Source organism: Centroberyx gerrardi, chromosome 1, assembly GCF_048128805.1.
Source record: "Centroberyx gerrardi isolate f3 chromosome 1, fCenGer3.hap1.cur.20231027, whole genome shotgun sequence".
Classification (NCBI taxonomy): Eukaryota; Metazoa; Chordata; class Actinopteri; order Beryciformes; family Berycidae; genus Centroberyx; species Centroberyx gerrardi.
In genome coordinates this window covers 1,561,685-1,580,938 of record NC_135997.1, presented here as the reverse complement: position 1 = coordinate 1,580,938, position 19,254 = coordinate 1,561,685, and the positions used below count along the sequence as shown (strand labels likewise).

At 44.1% G+C, this 19,254-nt stretch overlaps 1 protein-coding gene across 1 annotated transcript in view; it reads right to left on the bottom strand.

Moving 5' to 3' along the window:
* Positions 1 to 14,834: 14,834 nt before the first annotated feature.
* The window catches only part of LOC139910173 (cytoskeleton-associated protein 5-like), a 30,070-nt gene continuing 25,650 nt past the window's right edge, over positions 14,835 to 19,254 (bottom strand). Inside the window, exons 41-45 of the mRNA XM_078282552.1 lie at positions 19,107 to 19,181; positions 17,736 to 17,898; positions 16,945 to 17,064; positions 16,334 to 16,443; positions 14,835 to 15,181 (exon numbers count right to left, since the gene is read on the bottom strand). Coding sequence (XP_078138678.1) covers positions 14,966 to 15,181; positions 16,334 to 16,443; positions 16,945 to 17,064; positions 17,736 to 17,898; positions 19,107 to 19,181 — 684 coding nt within the window. The 3' untranslated portion in view covers positions 14,835 to 14,965. The remainder of the gene's footprint in view (positions 15,182 to 16,333; positions 16,444 to 16,944; positions 17,065 to 17,735; positions 17,899 to 19,106; positions 19,182 to 19,254) is intronic.

Genomic DNA, 19,254 nt, shown 5'->3' with positions numbered 1-19,254 from the left:
TGCAGCTGCCTGGCCGGGGGAAGGCTGCTGCTCCCTCTCTTTCTCTCTCTCTTTCTTTCTGCCTTTCTCTGGCCACTAAAAAGTTACCTGCGTCCCTCGCTGACTCACAACACCCTGCTCTGTATTCTCCACCCAGAGCGAAGGGCAGATACGCTCCTCTCCCTCACCTCCAAATTGAACAAAAGAGACTCGACTTTACACTCTGCAATTCTGGAAAGTTATTAGCCAACTATTTGGTCAGCAGAAATAACAATGTGCCCACAAGAGAGCTGTCATGTCCTTTTACGTTCTCACAATGGCCATTTCTGAGAAAAATCTTCAAACATTTTCCCTTTTCATTCTGTGTCCTTTGGAGATTTCTGCTTGCAGGAAGAAAAAAAAACACCCAAATCTAAGCCCTTGATACCTTTAGGAAAATAGATACATTATCTGAAAATAAGATACTTCAACCAGACTAGACATTTCTTTTTGAATCCCTCCTTTTGTTCGGCGAAAAAACGTGGTGTGCAGTTTCTTACAATGGCTTGTGAGAAGTGCAGGCCCCCCATGGAGGTCTGATTAGCAACGTGAGTGACTCACAAAGCTGATCCTCACTGTGAAGCCGTGATTCATCAGGATGGGAGGCCGGCTTAAAGAAGCAGAGAGAGGGGCTGGGCGTCCCCCGCAGGATTTTAAACAGGATCTAAGAATAGGCCGGGAGAGACACACAGAAAGCAAAAATGAATTTGACTTCGCTGCTTTAGCTGCTCAGCGCCTGAACACTCCGATGAATGAAAGCATTAGAGCCAGGGGAAGGAATCCAGAATGAGGTGCGGTGTGTAAAACCGTTTCACATTCACACAGCCTGGGAGTGTGACAGGACGCCGATCACAGCCCGTCCCACACAGGAATGTCCTCTGTCCTGTCACCTTACACCTTACAGTCACCAGACACCGAGCAACAGGTTAGAGATGTGTCACATTTACATAAAGATAAATGTTTTTTCTACTGTGTTTTGCTACTTTCTAGCACTAATTGATAAAACACAACAGTGATTCAACCTATATCCAGTTAATGAAAGCTCCTCTGCTGCACAGGAAGTGATGCGTTTTACGCTTCCGGGTTTGTTTGTAATAAACAGAAGAAGAAGAACTGGGTAGTTAGCATGAGCAGTGATAGCCACCATGACTGAACAGACAAAGAAGAGAGAAACTCAAACTGCATCAACAGAAACTCCAAGCTCCGCCCACAGTTTGATTGACAGGTGATCTGTGGGAAGAGCAGAAACACCACAGTGATGAGGGTGAGACTAAAGAGCATTACATAAACGAATGTAAACGTAATGTAAAGCGTGAATGTAAAGAACGCGGCAGTGCTTACAGTTAAGTTTTTATACTTCTGTGTTGATGTGTGTGTAGCATGTTGTTGAAATCCAGAACACAGGGTGGCAGTGTTTAAAAAAACAAATCATACTGTGCCAAATCGAAACATAGAAAGAAGAGAGGAACAGGAAGCAGACGTGACAACAGTCACCGGTAAAAACAAACATGAACTATAGCGATGCAGCTGGAGGAATGGGATGTATAAATGTTTATATTGTGAGCCTCTCCAGCTTGACCGCAGTCTGCTGTTGACAGAAGTGGGCGGCGCCCTAACAACACGTCACGATCGTCCCTATGATCAACCAATCAGAGTGAGCGACTCCGCGTAAACTCGACATTTTTGGGCTGGAACGCAACACTTACGCAGAGACACTTTTCAACCCCAAATACGTGCCAAATAGCATCAGTTTACATGCAGAGACTCTATTTTCATTAAAGTATAAAATGTGCTTAAAGTCGAGATGAAATGAAAAATGCCTTTTTAACCCTTTTAGATCACATCCCCGGTCATATTGTGCACCTATTTAACAAAAAAATACAAAAAATCATTTTCTTTGTATTCTTATATCAAAATTCAATCATGTTTTCTTCCTGTAAAACAAAATATGCCGTGTGCTTACGTAAACATGCCCATAACCAATTTCAACCAATAATATCATGACATCCACCCATCAATCAATCTTCAACTTTTAGCGCACAGAGCTAAGATTCATTAGTTAGCTAGCTAGCAACAGCATGGTACTTCGGTGTGTCTTCGGGTGTTATGACACGCCCACTTTTCAACGTTCAAATCAAATTCCTCCCAACGTTATGTCCCGCCTGTCTTTCCTGTTTCGCTCGGAAATACGTCACGATACGGAAGTTAGATACTCTCGAAATGCCGTTTCATCTCAACTTTAAATAAAAAAAACAGGGATGTTGTAGACTACCACTTTAAGGAGTGAACCTTCACAACGAGGGCAGCAGTTTGGTCGGCTCATCTGGTCGATCCCTCCACACTGACAGCCAACCTGCTAATTTCCCAGGTCAGTCTGCTGTGAAAGAGACGGCAAGCAGACTGAGACAGCAAGGGTCAGGGATTGGTCAAGGACGGGGAGTCCAGCCGTGTGTGTCTGTGTGTGTGTGTGTGTGTGTGTGCGTCTGTGTGTGTGAGACCATGTCAGGAGGTCAGATAAACATGACCACTGGCCTGTGGTGCTGTGTAACATGAGGTGATGTGACGATGTGATGCAGCGTGTCCTGGCATGGCATCATGGGATGTGTTGGGATGTGGTCAGGTGCTGTGATGGTGTGTGTGTGTGTGTGTGTGTGTGTGTGTGGAAGGGGGGGTCAGGGGTTTGGGGGGTGGGGGGGTGGGGGGGAGTTGAGTACTGGGCCTGATGCTCTGCTCTATGTCTCTGCTCTGTGCTTTTGCTTTATTTCACTGGTGTTTTTAGCCCTGCTTACTATGCACTTTAAGTCACTTTATTTACTGTCATTGCACAATCATTTTTTGCATTGTGGAATTATTTATTTATCTACTGCATGAACAATCTCCATATGTACAGGACCTTGTAGTTTAAAGTAGTTTAAAGTTTTTAGTATCTTATGTTTATGTACAGTGCAGTTACTTTATACAGGTCAATTTTTATTGTGTGTATTGTTACATTTTTATTGTGTGTATTTAATTGTGTGGCGTACTTAAGCTACTGGCTGCCTAAATTTCCTCCGGGATTAATAAAAGTATCTATCTATCTATCTAAGTGTGTGTCTTGATGTGTGTGTGTGAAGTGTGTGTCTTGATGTGTGTGTGTGAAGTATGTGTCTGGATGTGTGTGTGAAGTGTGTGTCTGGATGTGTGTCTGGATGTATGTCTGGATGTGTGTGAAGTGTGTGTCTGGATGTGTGTGTGAAGTGTGTGTCTGGATGTGTGTGTGTGAAGTGTGTGTCTGGATGTGTGTGTGTGTGAAGTGTGTGTCTGGATGCGTGTGTGAAGTGTGTGTCTGGATGTGTGTGTGTGTGAAGTGTGTGTGTGTGGATGTGTGTGTGTGTGTGATGTGTGTGTGTGTGTGTGTGTGTGTGTGTATGTGTGTAAATGTCAGACAGGACTGGACTGCATGCTTCCCTCCAGTGACATGACATCCATATGTATATCCATATCAATACTAGTGAAATATCAATGGACTGTTATTGACTGTTGTACAAATGCAGATATAAGCGTCTGTTTGCAGCATCTTAGCATATGAGCGCTGATCTGAGAAAAATGAACTGTCCCATATTAGTTTTCATGATTTAGTTGTCCAATCTCCTCTGGCTCAGGATCAGAATAATGTTCTGCGTGATGTTTTGCAGAAGAAAAGTAGTTTAGTTAAAAGTGTACTTACTGAATTCATTTAAGTCCTCATAATACTGGACCCTGATTGGCCGACTACTTCAAATGAGGTAAACCTGAAGAGCCAATCAGGACCAAGTCCAGCTGTGATGCGTTTCCTGGAGTTAGTCTGAAACTGTGTGGAGGAAAAAAAGGATAGATTTTTGAAAATGCAATAAATTTAAATTTAAGTGCTCAAACAAAATCAAATTTTAGAAATGTCTTCGTTAAACATATTTGATCATATATGTATAGAAATCGAGGAAAATTTGAATTCCTATAATCGGAGCCCTTTAATTCCTAGAGGAACTGTGTGACCTGACCAGTGAACCCAGATCAGTACTTACATTTTTCAAAGTTGTGCGTCATATGGGCGCTGCTTAAAAGAATAAAAGCCATAGTATCAGCCATGCTAGCATCCTTCCTGCCCTCTGACAAATATCTGCTGAATCACTCAAAGATTTCTGGTTGAACCTGGAAACCGGAGAACAGGCCCTTTAATCAGTGATGTCATCCAGGTAGTTCTCTTATAGACGCTGAGTGGATCCTTAAGATGTTTTGAATAACGACAAATGCTGTTTCTGTATTTGTTACGATGTCGTTGTTCTTTGCAAAAGGTGCATGGAAGGAAGTCCAACCTCCGCCATGCCTCTCCATATAGAAACTGTTACCAAATATCCTTTCTTCCCTCCTCTCTCCCCCCCTTTCCCCTTGCTTCCTTCCCTCCTTGCTTCCTCCCTTTACTATTTTACTCTCTCTCTCTCTCTCTCTCTCTCTCTGTCTGTCTGTCAGACGATCTCACGGTGGCTGAAGCTGATCAAATAAGCCGCGGTCACACTGTAACGGTCCGCACTCCTCCATCTGGATTTGGAGGCTGCGGTGGAAGAAGAGGAGGAGGAGGAGGAGGAGGAGGGCGAGTAAGAGGGGCAGAGAAAAAATTTGGGTCACGCTTGAAGCTATAATGATGGTATAATGCACCAGCGCAATCTCTGCTGCAGCGCCGAATAAATCATAGATGCAGCACCCTTCACAGATAATAACTAATGGCTGCTCACTGCCGGCCGAGGCACAATATGGATCTGCACCCAACAGCTTAGACAAATGAATCCGACATCCGACATTGAATACCCCCTGCTCAAACCTGCCGAAATTTCCTAACCCCCCCCCCCTCCTCCTCCTCCTCCCAACCCCCCAACCAAACCCCCCAACCAATGACATTTCGGATGACTCTACCTCCCAGGCATCCAAACAAAGATTGATCAGAGCAAAAGGTATCAGGCAGGAGATTATGGGACCAAGTTCCCTGAGTTTCCATTACCAGCCTCCTAATCCGTTTATAAGGATATGTTCTTAATGGGCACAAGCCGTGTGTGTGTGTGTGTGTGTGTGAGGAGAGAGAGAGAGAGAGAGAGAGGTCATCCATCACGGACGTACCTCTGAGAAGGCGAGGGGACAGCGGGGAAGGTTAATGTCGGTCTGGGTCTGACCGAGGCTCGCATCTCTTCAGCATCCAAATCTCCCATGACGACGCTGACTGATACAGCTGCTCTCCTCCGATACAAACAGCACGACACACACAACACACCGCAACACCGTCCACATCACAACGTCATTCAGTCTCACAGTCGGGCTGAAAATGTCTTTTTTTTGTTCTGAAAACGAGTGACAGATTCTGCCAGTTGGGATGAGATGATTCCACTTGTTTCCAATGCAGTTTCACTTGTTTCAGGGATTTTCTAGAACAAGTCAGTAGGCAGATCACTCTTCTACTGTCAGGAAAATGACACTTAATTCAAGAAAGTTGTGTTGTTTTTCATTCATTGAAATAGTACAATTCATATCACCACATTTTTTTGCACTGTCCATCTTAAAAAATCATTTTCTCTAGTATTGAGTCTTAAAATCATATTTGTGAAAAAAGTGAAAAAAATCCTGTTTGTTTCTAACACAAACCGACTTGTAAGAATTTTCTTGAATCAAGTGTCATTTTCCTGATACTAGGGGAGTGATCTGCTTTATTCTGCCTTGTTTTAAGATGTTGACACTTGTTTCTTGAAATTTCTTGAAGCAAGTGAAACTGCATTGGAAACAAGTGGAATCTCTCAACCCACTGACAGAATTTATCACACATTTAAAGAAAAAACAAGATTTTAAGACGGGATGGGACTGACTGACTTGTGGATGGACATTTCTTTTGCGGTGTTGTTTGATCATTTGACTGAAGCAGATGGAAATTGAAGCAGATGGAAACCGTCCCAGCCTCCATATCACTGAGCCGTCGACTGACTACCAACCATCACAAGAATCCTTTGAGTTGTGAGCGGGGGAAAGTTTGACGGGCTCTCGCTGGCATATACAAATTCACACGACCAAAGTTTTCACTCCAGACGGAGGAGAAATTTTGAACAGATTAGAACTTCCTCTGCAACATTTTTGGTAGCTGCGTGCCTCCAGCATGTGCAGCCTGTTGCATATTTAATCTGACAAGTTCCCTCTCTCTCTCTCTCTCTCCGACGGCTCGTGAAAAGAAGTTCGTCTTGCCGTTCGATGACGAGCCTGCCGTCTTAGCACGCCTGGGATGAGCGGGACGGGCTGCAGAGGAGAGGAAATTAGAGACTTATGATCTGCGCTTTAATCTGCTTCCATACGGCTTCAATTAACAGCACAGATTCTGGAGATTTTCGGCGGATTTACTCGCAGCACTTAGCAGAGAGTGCTCTTCTGTACCGACAGCAAACAGTGTACCTGAAGCCTCCCGACTGCTCCGTCACCTGTCTGCCTCCACCGGCGATGCGGAGAAAAGTCATGATGTATTCATGAGCGCCGCATGAATATGAAAATCTGAGGGGGGAAAACATTCTTTGACAGATCTCGCCATAAAAATGCATCCGGCATGACATGGTTTTCAGAGCGGAGAGGTGTCGCTGCCTCACTGAAAACATTTTCCACGGTATCAGAATGTGCACTCTTCGCTTCGATTTGCCCAAAGACATGAGCTTTATGAAAATAAAAGAAGCCAGAATCGCGGCAGAACACAATCTATTGAATACCGGCCTAATTTACTTGCATTTTCCTGAGGTGAAATAAACAAACGCACGCTATTCATTTGTGCGTTCCCTTGCGGTTTTTGAACACCTACGCTGGCGCCGAGCTGGATACAAACGTGAGGCATGCTGCTCTCATTAGACGAGCAGAACTTCAGCCAAAGGCATTAACTGTTCCTAATTATTATGAACTGTTTCCAATTTTAACCGTTTTCCACTTAACTTTATGACTCACATTCAGATAAACAGCAGCCTCTGGCCTGGCCCTGGATCTGTTTCTCCACATGACAATCCTCTCTGGGTTTCAATCCAACAGCGGCACAGATATTTCCAACCTGAGTGACAGCCGGTGACAGAAAAATAAAGAAATGCATTCATTTGTATCAGTTTCAGCCTTACGCAGTTGGGGAAACAGGTTTTCAATTAAATGCATTATTGTTTTTTTTAAATGTACCTGCGTCCCCTTTTTTTGTGCGGCAGCCACCGTCCCTGAGCGAACACACACACACACACACACACACACACACACACACCAGCACATAGGAATGTTTGTGGCAGATGAGTGAAATGGCGGAACGGCCGGGTGCATTAACATTTAAATGTGTTCCTGTCTTTATTTTCAGATATTTACATGTATATAGAGAAATGTCAGCAGGCACGCATTCTGCAGGTGCCTCCGGAGTATTCACAACCACAGAGGCATTACAGCTGAGCAGACGTGGGGGGTGGGAAGCGTTTTCGATGACAATGAAAAGTTTGAAATTACACCTTATCTAAAGCCACACTGTTATACAAGGCTGAGGTCTGACGCAGTGAAATGCCACAGAGCTCACGTTCATACCTGTGCTGGGACCGTTGATACTCATGAAGAGATCTGAACGAGTATGAAACATTGATTGCAAAGCATAAAAGTCATTAAAAAGATAAAGCAAATAGTGCACATTGTAAATACTTGTTGACATGTTTCAGGGCAACAAAGAGCTCACCAAGGAAGGCCCAACATCTGAAAAACGAAAGAGAAGAAGGATTTAGGCAAACGTGTCCACAGCTGTCCAAGGAAGTGTCTCCCTGGCAGCTGGTACGGCACGCTGGCTTGTTGGGAAATAAGAAGGTTGTTCAAACTCATCTGGTTCAGTTTCCTGTATGGATCTTATCAGCTGTATCGTGTATCAATGTCTTTGAATCCTGGTTGACTTGTGTGTAAAAATGAATGGGTCATGTATGTATGTATCATGTGACTATTACAGTTTATTTGAGGTATGAAGAATTGTCAGAAATACAGAACTAATGTTTAAGAGTGATATTACAAATCTAAAATGCGACTATTAACATCAATGTTACTTAATTTCCATGTAGCCCTGGTTGTGGTGAAAAAGAAGAGGTGCAACCACAGCACTAACTTCCACTGTTTGTCCTGGTAATTTGGCTAGAACTAGCCTGGTGTCAGCCCTGTGTATCGCAGTGTTTAGCACTCTTCGAATTTGCAAAAAAAAAATTGGAGGAGTACTAAAGACTGCGATTCACAGGGGCTGACACCAGGCAGGCGAGTAGCCTGCAGCATAAAATGACTAAAACGACTATGGAATTTTAAGGGTTAGCTGCTATGGTGACAACACAAGTCTGGACATAAGGTCGTTAAGTCTGTCACACTGTCTTGAGATCTGTGCAGATGAGTCTGTAGCTAACGTAGCTTTATCAAAGATTGTGCTTCTCTCGCTAGCTCTTCTCATCAAAATCATCATATTAGCATCATCAACAGGTACATTTCACTTAGGCTATATAGCCTCTTAAATGCTATAAGCTAACATAGCTTAGCCTACCTTTAGTGAAGAAGTCAAGTTAGCATTCGCTGCCTTCAAAGCTAACGGACATCGGCTGAGACAGACTACCGGTAACTCAACTATAACCACTTCCACTAACTGTACAGATGTCAAAACCTTTGACCCACTTAAAAAGACAGCAGCAGCTGGTGAAAGAGCTCCACCTAGTGGCAGACTGACATCTTCATTCAGCTGCAATGTCAGTTTTTCACTGCTTTGGTTCTTGCTGCTCATCGACTTGCTGTGAGTCGGTTTATACAGAAGCTAGTCCAACGGTTCACACAAAAATGGCTGCTGCTCCGACCGTCCAGGAACGTTGATTTGAATGGGAAAGACCGTTCTATCCATTCAAGTTCTGTGCTTGCAACACATCCACGCTGGAGATTGATGAGGGACTTTTAAAGGCAGATAAATGTTTTTGGGTTGGGACCAGCAGGGGCTTAAAGGGTTAAATTAATTAATTACGCCGCATCTCTCTATGAACAGGGACTATGACTTTGTGTGTTTTATAAATCACTGACACTGAGCTGCCTCTTTCCATTAGCATGTGTTGCTGTGATGACATGCGATCAATATGTTTGCATATTCATGCTCACAGCTGGTTGGAGCCCGGGGTCGCTTCCTGATCACAGTCGTTTTCAGCAGCTGAACAAATCAGCATGACCGCGTTAGCTGAAAATCTGTTAATGCCGTTGAAATGAAACCTTCCTTTGATCCTGCGATGGCCGGCTCTTCCTTCTCCCAGCCGCGGCGTCGGCACGGCGACCTGCAGGAGAGCTCAGCCTCCTCAGGCGACACAAACATACTTATCTCTTTAAGAGATGCCCTCGTTTCAGCTTCACTCTCGCTCTGGCAGGACCGACACATTTTCCCCCCCCGCTCTCAACAAACATCTGTGGGCAGCTGGAGTGTCCTCGTATCCCCAGAGAGTTTCAGTTTAAAGCAAAACAAGAGTTGCCTCTGGTCACCGAGTTCGACTATGATCAATCTCTGCGCTCCTGTCAATCACAGCCTCGAGTCACAGTGTCTGTCGTTACTTCGGGGACAGAGAGAGAGGGAACTGAGGAGAGAGATGAGAGAGGAGAAAAAGTCCTATTTTCACTCCCTGGTGGGCATCCATGAAAGCCACTATCAGTGTTTTTCTGCTTGTTAAATATCCATCCAGACTGAGAGTAGATGGACGCATTCAGAGAGACGAGCAACTCTCCCAACAGCCAATGCAAATAATACAAAACCAAATACAAAACTGAAACAAAACCAATATTTGTGAACCCAGTGAAAAGCAAGGAAGCAAACATGGAGATTCACACACACACACACACACTCCCACAGAGCCGTTTTGGCTTTTACTAAGAGGACCAATTAATGCTAGAAAGGGTTTTGGCACTCTAAGGCCTCGGTTACACTCGTCTTTTTAGTGCGACTTACTGTATCCGATTCCTGACATCCTATGGCCCCGGGCTGCATTAAGTGGCCGGTCCGGACGTGCACAAATCAGAATTAGGTCACATTGATTTCCAATCTGCCAAACCACTTGGCGAGGTGGAGGTGCCCTAGCTCGCATTTATATTGGAATTAACTGTAGTGCGGGCGTAATCAGACATCTCAGAACGCATTCGCTGCCAATCGATGGTAAAGAAGCTCTAAGACGGTAAAGCTGTGCACAGGTGTACTTTCACATACGGAAATTATGAACCCAGTCGTAATCCGTGAAGTTATGTACAATATGGTTCGACCGGTGGCGCCTCCTCTGCGGCCTCATGAGCGACCGCCTTGTACCTCAACACAAGAACCAACATGTAAAGAAAAGGAGCATTCATGAACACTGAACGCCATATTCCAGGAAGGTCATTTTCTGCTGTTTTACATATTGGTTTAATGTATGTGGGAACATGAAATCCGAACTGTGATCTGATCACAGAGATCATATCTGGCCCGGCGAGATCGGATATTTAAATTCTGATTCCAGAAGTCGCATGAAAAGACAAGTGTAACCGAGGCCTAAGAGGAGGCTAACAAACGTCTATTGAAGGGGATAAATATAATTAGAAACAGTAATTCCTGTTGTGATTTTGAAAATCTAAACACTGGCATGTACAGAAAGCGGAGGAACATTTTGAAAGCTGGCAGATTTCAATTTTTTAAAGTTTAAAACAGCAGGCGCTTGGCCTTTCTAGTCACAATGAAATAGAAAATGACTTTTTCACCTTGTTAGCTAATTTTCCATGTGATAATACAGGGTTTGAACCTGATCACCCTCACAATGCAGTGTTAGTCTCCTAGTCCTCTGATTCTCAACCTTCTTCATATCCAGGACCCCTAATTTAGTCCACATCAGGGCCACGGACCCCCATTTGATGAGATTTTTCCTCTCTGACCCAAATCTGAGAATATTTTTATTGTTAGAGATGATTTTGTCCAGAATCCCATGTCTATCTGTATTGTAGGTGGAGAGATAACAGAGAAACTATGATCAAAATAGCCATTCTTCTACATTCTCTAACTATGTTAACTAAACCCCCTCATGGACCCCTGGTGGTCCCCGGACCCCAGGTTGAGAACCACTGTCCTAGTCAACCGCTGGCCGCCTGATCTCTCTGTGTCAAGGACATTTCACTGACATTAAAGGTTGTATATTATAGAAATTCAAACCCCCCTCTATTCATGTACCTATATGATCAAAGATGTTTAATGAAGACATTGTCAAAACTTGATTTTGTTTGAGTGGTTCAATTTAAAAATCCATTCTTTTCTCCAGGCAGTTTCAGACTAACTCCAACTAACTCCGCATCACAGCTGGACTTGGATCCTGATTGGCTCCCTCAGTAAAGAATTCCTGAAATCCGTCCAATCAGACCAGTTTGCAGCATTTAAACTGGAAAGCCTCCACTAAGCAGGTTCACCTCATTTGAGTTAGAGGAGCTGCTGCTGTTGTCAGTGTTGTGACTGTTCTGCCTGTGAGGACTCAGGCCACATCCACACTAATACGGATCTCCGTCCACACGAGCGTTTCAGAAATAATCTCCGTCCATACTAACATGCCTGAAAACGCATATCACATGACCATTCACGTACACTGGGCATGCGTGTGCCGGTGTAAACAGGAAGCAGATTGTCTACTCAGCGGTTGGTTGCTTAGTTACAGAAAATACTACGGAGGAAGAACAGCAACGGCGAAAAGTACGACCGGAGATTTCTTCGCTTGGACCGACGACGAGGTGGAACCGTTACTGAAAGTAACATGCGAGTATAAGGCGGTCGAGGCGGACGTCCTGACTGATAAGACCCAATCAGGAAGCGAACGTGGGCGTCTGCGTCATCGTTTTCAAAAGTCTCCGTTTCCGCCCGTCCGGACTAAAACGCAATCCCGGAGTTTTTGAACTAAAACGGGGTCAGCGGCGTTTTCAAAAGTCTCCGTTTTAGGGGTCCGAAAACGGCGGAGTAGTGCGGACGCTAGGCGTAAACGTAGCAAAAGTTATGCGTTTTAAAACGAAAACGTATTAGTGTGGATGTGGCCTTACAGTCAAGCTACACATGAGCCATGGGAGAAATAATGGATGAAGGTGACAGCAACACATTGTTTCTAGTGGCATAGTATAAAATTATTCAGCATATAGCCTGCATGTAAATCCTAAGAAATGTCCACGCATATAACCAAGCGCAATAGTATTTTCAGTTTTATGGTTACTAACTAGCTAAATGTTATATTACATTATGTTACATTATGTAATTTAGCAGGCGCTTTTGTCCAAAGCGACTTACAATAAGTGCATTTTATCAACAGTAGTCAAACCGACTGTATATACTGTTATATAACCTGTTGCCCAGATTATGACGATTTCCATAGAATGCATTAAAACAATATTACTTGAGAATGAGTTGGCAATAGCTGATGAAATGGGCAATGTGTAATCAGAAGGGTGTGGAGTCGCTCTGCTGTCTGCGGTGAGCATCATGATGCTCAGACCGCCGGAGGGAGAAGACGAGTGAGAGATGAGACACACAGCTCAATGAACAGGCCATGCATCACATGACAGCAGCCGGGCCCAGGCTGCGGTCAGAGTAAAGGAGACAGACAGCAACTTTAAACAAAGTGTTACACCACTGCTGACAGCCACCCCCACCCCACCGCCCCGCTCCTGCTTCCTGTAGCCGCGGTGTCATGGTACAGCCTTGTGGAGCCGGGTTCAGTTTGACAGGGAAAGTGCTCAGAGGCATCAGAAGCGGGCCGCGGTCGGACCCGGCGCCGCAGCGGGACGGAGCGCTCGGCTGACACCGAAGGGTTCTGCTGGAAAACAATGATTGGATTGACGTTCGCTGGAAACGGAGCTGTGAAAATGCAGCCCCGTTGGCGCCCTGGGATCCCGAAAGTTAATGACAGTGTTCCGCAGGAAGCGCGGTCTGTCATCAACAGCCTACAACCTCTGATGCATCGCTCTGAAATATAATTTGGTGTCAGTCCACAATTAACACGAAATGAATAATTGATTTGTCTCTTGTTCTACATCAAATGAAGTGAGTGAATGCCCTTCACTGCTGACTTTCATTTGAATACAAAAATAATCATTGCAGAGCCTAGTGAAGCTGCAGATGGACTATTTTTCATCAGTGCTTCCTGCAGTTAAACCATTACAAATACAGAGCAGAATGAAATGTCTTTGCAAGCCTCATAACCATCCACTGCAAGCACAATAAAACCTTTCATCCCATCTTTTGGGGGGGGAAATGAACACATGCTTATGAACAACAACCTCTCACCTTCCACTTCCACCTTTGAAGTCTCAGAGCCTGATTCTGTTCTCAGGGCAAAACTGCGTCACACAGGGAATGAAATACCTCTGCTATTAAATCAGACTGCTTGGAGAATGGCCTTAAGATATCTGACTGAATCAAACAGGTTTCACAAGCCAGTCGGTTTGATCTGTACACGTGCAGCTGTGTGCACATGTTGTACATCAACGATTTTAAAAACGGTGTCAAAGAGCATTTTAGTGTGTGTGTGTGTGCAGAATATTTCCATACTCACCTCTGAACTCAAAGACTGTCTTGGAAGCACAATTTGGAAGTAAGATGTTGGAGTTTTTAAACCATCACCACCAACCAAAAACAACTTTTATATGAAATTTACAGTACTGAGATTCTATTGAGACTCTAGTGGAAGTAAGCCCAGGATCATCCCCCCCCCCCGCCACACACACACACACACACTCTAACTCACTCTGCAGCTGTGATCATGTCAGTCTTTTAATCCGTCTCAATTATTAGAAGGAACGTACAATAAGGCCCTTTGCATCCATCAGTATCAGTGGATATTCATGCTAAAAACATTTACTAAGAAAAGCGTTTCACATCAAATCTCGAGCCTTCAACTGAGCTCAACTCTGGCTAGAGAAGAACCCCAACTGCATAAGATGAAGAAAACACCATACTACCACTGTATGAGAAACACTAGGAAGGAGATTTGATCTCGTTCGCATTTAAGTATTTCTTGTGAACATTATCTGCAAAATCATGTTCCTCTGAAGCTTTACATCTTCACCCAACAAGATTTCTCCCATTCATTAACATTGCGAGGAATTTTCATTTGGGGCTTTAAAAAGGAGCAAGTCGAGTTATTTTTAGTGACTATCAGACACTTGTGGCTGTGCATGCTGGCTGGGAGAGCATCCAGCAGGCCAGACATGCCTCCTGTCAGGAGACTGGAGGAAGATTGATGTTAAACTGCCACCTGGTGGACCAACTGAGGCTCTGCAGCAGGGAGAGGCAGCCATGTACCAGAGGATTTCAATGCAATCAAAACACAACAGCAGCTGATTTCACTGGTTAGTTCCTCCTCTCTGGTTGAAGGTGCTGATCAGTCAAACCTGCTGATGTTCCAAATGAAAACCTGCAGACTCTCGGCCATCAGTGGCACATGGTTTGAGACGGCTCGTCTACAGGAGGCAGCAAGGACATTATGGTATGAAGATCAAAACTAGTCAGTATAGAGTCAGTGATTTTTGTGAGCCGTTGATAAGCCAGATGGTAACAAGTACATCCCCATACTGCAGGAAAGCCACTGAATTAGACCCGTTTTTAGGTTTCATCACACAAGAAACCAATACCACTGAAATGATACAAAACTCCATTACACATATGAAAACCACATTTTATTTGACATAAATACATTTAATATAAAACCTGTTCCACATGTAAAATCTGTTCACATGTAAAATCTTAAACAAACACAAATGCAGTAGGACAAAAACAAAATGCGTTAAGTGGAGAAAGACAGTAAAAGACAAGAACCAAAGACAAACTGAGGAAGTAAAGACTCAACATGAGAAAACTGTACAATGTAAACACACAGACACAATTAAGAGATTGTGGCAGAGGCAGTCGTTCAGATATTCAGCGGTTGTTCTTGATCCTCTCAAGTCGTTTCCTCAGGCTGTCCAAGGTGTTGGTGGCGGAGGCGGAGGCGGAGGCAGGGCCGGGGGCGGGGTTAGCCGGCCGGGCGGGGCTCTGGTGGTGGTGGTGGAGGAGATGGGACAGCTTGTTGTGGTCTTTGGAGGAGGGAGGGGCAGTGAGCGCGGACAGCATGGGACGGTCCACAGTCTCTTCCTGCTGTGGAGAGAACAGCAGGTTAAAGGGAAAATCCACTCAGATTTCTCTTAAAGGATAAGGCTGGTGTTTAATGCATTTCTTACCGTCAACAAATCCTGTGAAAACAAAATCAGCAATGAATTTGTTGCTAACAAATCTCGTCCATGTAGCCGATGCCCAATAAAGCCTCATGTCTCAGCAGCCATAGAACTCCACTGTATTAAAAACACGTCACAGAGCCATGCTGCTGCTCTGCAGCATATTTCATCATCACGATGCACCGGGCTGGCCGACTTTTTCCTCAAACAACTTAATAAGCCGACTGTAAACACATTTTCCATCTCAGGAAAGTAGTTCCGTAGCACAGAAAATAGTCCCCGGTGTAATGAAGAATTTGTTCCCATTTGAATTTGGTAATAACTACAACAGTCTGACTTTTTGTGGTAACAGTTAACGATTTTTAAAATTTAAACTATGTCTTTGTGAGCTGTATTTAAAGGTTTTTAGCTTACAATTGGAGACAATGACTTCCGGGATGACGGCTAAAAACGGTACGTGGGAAGTCAGAAAGTAACAGGAGTAGAGCAAACACATTGTTGATGTTGTTATTTTCATAGGATTTGTTGACGGTAAGAAATGTATTTAAAAACACCAGCCTTATCCTTTAATCTTTCCCAACTTGTCTTGCCTACTTCTACTTTAGTTAGTGATTTCCTACATTTCCCAGAATGCCTTCCGACAACCCCCAGAGGGGCATGAGCTTGTTGCATTCAGCTGTGGGTTATGTGTGTAAGTGGAAAGAGCGATAGCTGAGTGAGTTGTTCCAGTCGAGAAAAAGTGAGAGTTAAAATGCAACACGACTTGTGGCTGCATTGCATTCTGGGATATTGAGGCTACTGTGGGTGGAGGAATTGGTCTCCGCCTCTTCTACAATGGATTTCTCCCTGTATGACTAGCTGCGGTTACATATCCCGGAGACATATTTTTTTATTCTGATTGAAGAGTCCCCCGCAAGTGTTTACATGTGCGCTAAATAAAAGGATCTCCTATATCTATTATTTAGGGTTAGTGTTTTAGGGTGGATTTTCCATTAATATTCATTCACTCATTTTTAGGAAATATAAAAGAAATACTCCCACATTACTGCATTTGGAAGCTGCTGTCAGAACACACCTTCACCTGGTTCTCCAGGCCACGCAGCTGTCGTATCATCTTGAGTTTCTCCTGGTAGACGGAGGGTTTCAGCTCCTGCCTGTCAGTGTTGGAATTAGAGCCAAGGACTCCTGACAGGAAACAGAGGACGCTTATTATTTCAACATGTCCAAGAAACAGACGCCATATTCATAAACATGAGAAAATACAAACTACCAGTCAACAGTCTGGACACACCTGATTGAATGTTCTATGTTTTTCATTCTCTTAAAGCCATTTTGATCTAAAGACTTCTGCTTAAATGCTTGAAATGTGTTTCTTAGACAAATATAAATAGTGAAGTTGATCCTATGTATGAATTTCTTTCCAAAGCGGCTACTTTAAGTTATAAATAAGAGTTTATTTATTTAACACTTTTTTGGTCACTGCATAATTCCACTTATTTCATAGTTTTGATGTCTTTACTATTATTATAAATGTGAAAAATAGTAAAAAAAAAAAAAAGAAAAGAAAAGTGTGTGTCCAAACTTTTGACTGGTAGTGTAGCTCCATCTGAACTGGATTCAGAAGCAGTGTGGGAGTGTATGACTGGTTATGACTGGTACAGGAATGTAGTGCATGTTTACACACACCTGTGCTGCTAAGTGTGTCTTTGTTATCCAGGCCATTGAGCTGGCGGAGCGCCTTGAGTCTCTCCATGTAGACGGATGGTTTCAGCTCCTCTGAGCCGGTGGGGAGGGCGGCGGACACTCCTGCAACGAGCAGACAAATTACTCTCCTCCATTACACTGTACAGGTCTGCACAAACAGCTAATGGCCAAAAAGTGTGCAAACAGATGGAAGCAGAGTTTCCTCACAGTGAACTTTCCTGTGATGAGTAGCGATGCAGCGATTAACTGATGCTGCGGTTTTCTAACGGTAAGCATTTTAGAAGCTACGGTATCGCTGTCCGTGATTCTGTGATTGCGGGGGTTTTGTAGCGGCCATCATTACTTTACGTTTTAAAAAGCTCACCAAAATCACTGTGATCTAGTCCAGTGGTTCGCAACGTGGGGTCCAGGGACCACCAGGGGTCCCAGGGGGTCACCAGCAAATTGGCGAATTGTTAAACTTCACCATTATTTCATTTACAAGAAGTTAACGCAATTAGAGAATGTAGAAGAATGACTGTTTTGATCATAGTTTCTCTGTTATCTCTCTACCTGCAATACAGACAGTCATGGAATTCTGGACAAAATCATATCGAACAATAAAAATATTCTCAGATTTGGGTCTGAGAGACAAAATCTCATCAAATGGGGGTCTGTGGCCCTAATGTGGACTAAATTAGGGGTCCTTGATATGAAAGAGATTGAGAATCACTGATCTAGTGCAATTATTTACATGCATCCCTAGTGATCAGACGTGCTGGTGGCGAGCGTACCTGTGGTGAGGGCGGCCATCTTGGCCTTGGCGTCTCTCTCTGTGGCGACTGCAGTAAGGCCGCGCTCTATGAAGGCCTGGAAGGACTGGGACAGCTTCTTCAGGTGAGGGTTCAGGTCTACGTCTGGATACTTCTGCTTAAACTCCCACAGCTGGATCAGACCCTGGAGACACACACACACACACGTTTTAGTCTGCAGATACTCATGTTATTATTAGAGTTAAAGCTGCACAAGGCAAGATATGTAAAATTACGCCAGTCTTACCAGCCTAAAGCGCAAATTTGGGCTGCAACAGAGGAGAACATCCTAATTGCGACATTGTAGATTCTCCCTATCCCTATCATTAATTCTGGTGTCGTATGGACGCTGGTGGGAAATGTCCACACACAAAGTTTTCACGGTCATCGGCCGTCAACAACCAATCAGATTTCTGCGCTTCCTCGTTTCCCTGCCAGTGCAATTTTGCTTCATGAACATTTGGCGAGTGCACAACGGACGAGAAGCTGACTGCAGCCGGTCAATGTTTCCCAGTTCTCTACAATTTATTTGAAAGTCTACAGGAGCTTCCCATCGGTGGGTCGATGGGAAGCTCTGAAGTCATTTTATTGATTTTCCTTATTATTTGCGATTACTGTTAACTCCTTAGAACAAGGCAACTTTATGAAAAGAAATACCAAAGCAGAAAATAAAATCTGCGCCAGATGGTTTGTTACACAGAACCATCTGGGAAGTCGTCCTTGGAAACTGTTTGGAAAAGGGCAGGCACTTTCAAAAGATACTTGGCAGGTGATTGGATGAACCATCTGTCTATCACCGTCTAACTTCAACCAATCAGATCAGTCGGGAGAAGAGCAAAAACATCTTTTCCATCCAGAAAAGCCTTCAGTGCCGTTCTTTGCTCTTCTTTCAATGAAGAAATACTCTCCAGTTCAGAAATAACTGATGTTGTAGCAGCATCTACGCTAGCCTCTTTAGGAGCCGCCACTGTTGTGAACGAACAGTCGCTTCTCGCTGTCGTCACACCTAAACCACGCCCGTAGCTGCCCTCATAGGATGACGATTGGTCCGAACCACTGTGGTTCGGCCACAAACGCATAACTTGAAGCCTGGCAAGATGGATTCTCGCGTGATCTCGCGAATCCAGCTGCCTCGCAAGGTAAGAATTGTTCAGCTCTAATACAAAACATGCAAACCACAGCTGCGTTCGGCGCCTCTCGCACCGCCCAGTCCAAATCCTTCAAACTTTCAAAAATTCAAACCGTTATCTCCTGCTGCCACTTGGGGCGACTAAAGTGTGATGCTGCCTAGTGCAGCTTTAAAGATGAATCATAGTGCAGCTTTAAAGATGAAAGTGTTGATAGTGAACTGACCTCTCTGCCACTTTCTTTAACCGAGATCATCTTGAAGATTTCCAGCAGCTCTTCTTTCTGTTTTGTTGTGATCACCTTTATAGGAAGGGACACAGACGTTTGTTCAGTCAGCATGAGCAGGTACCAAAGTTTTAATTACAAAGATGTC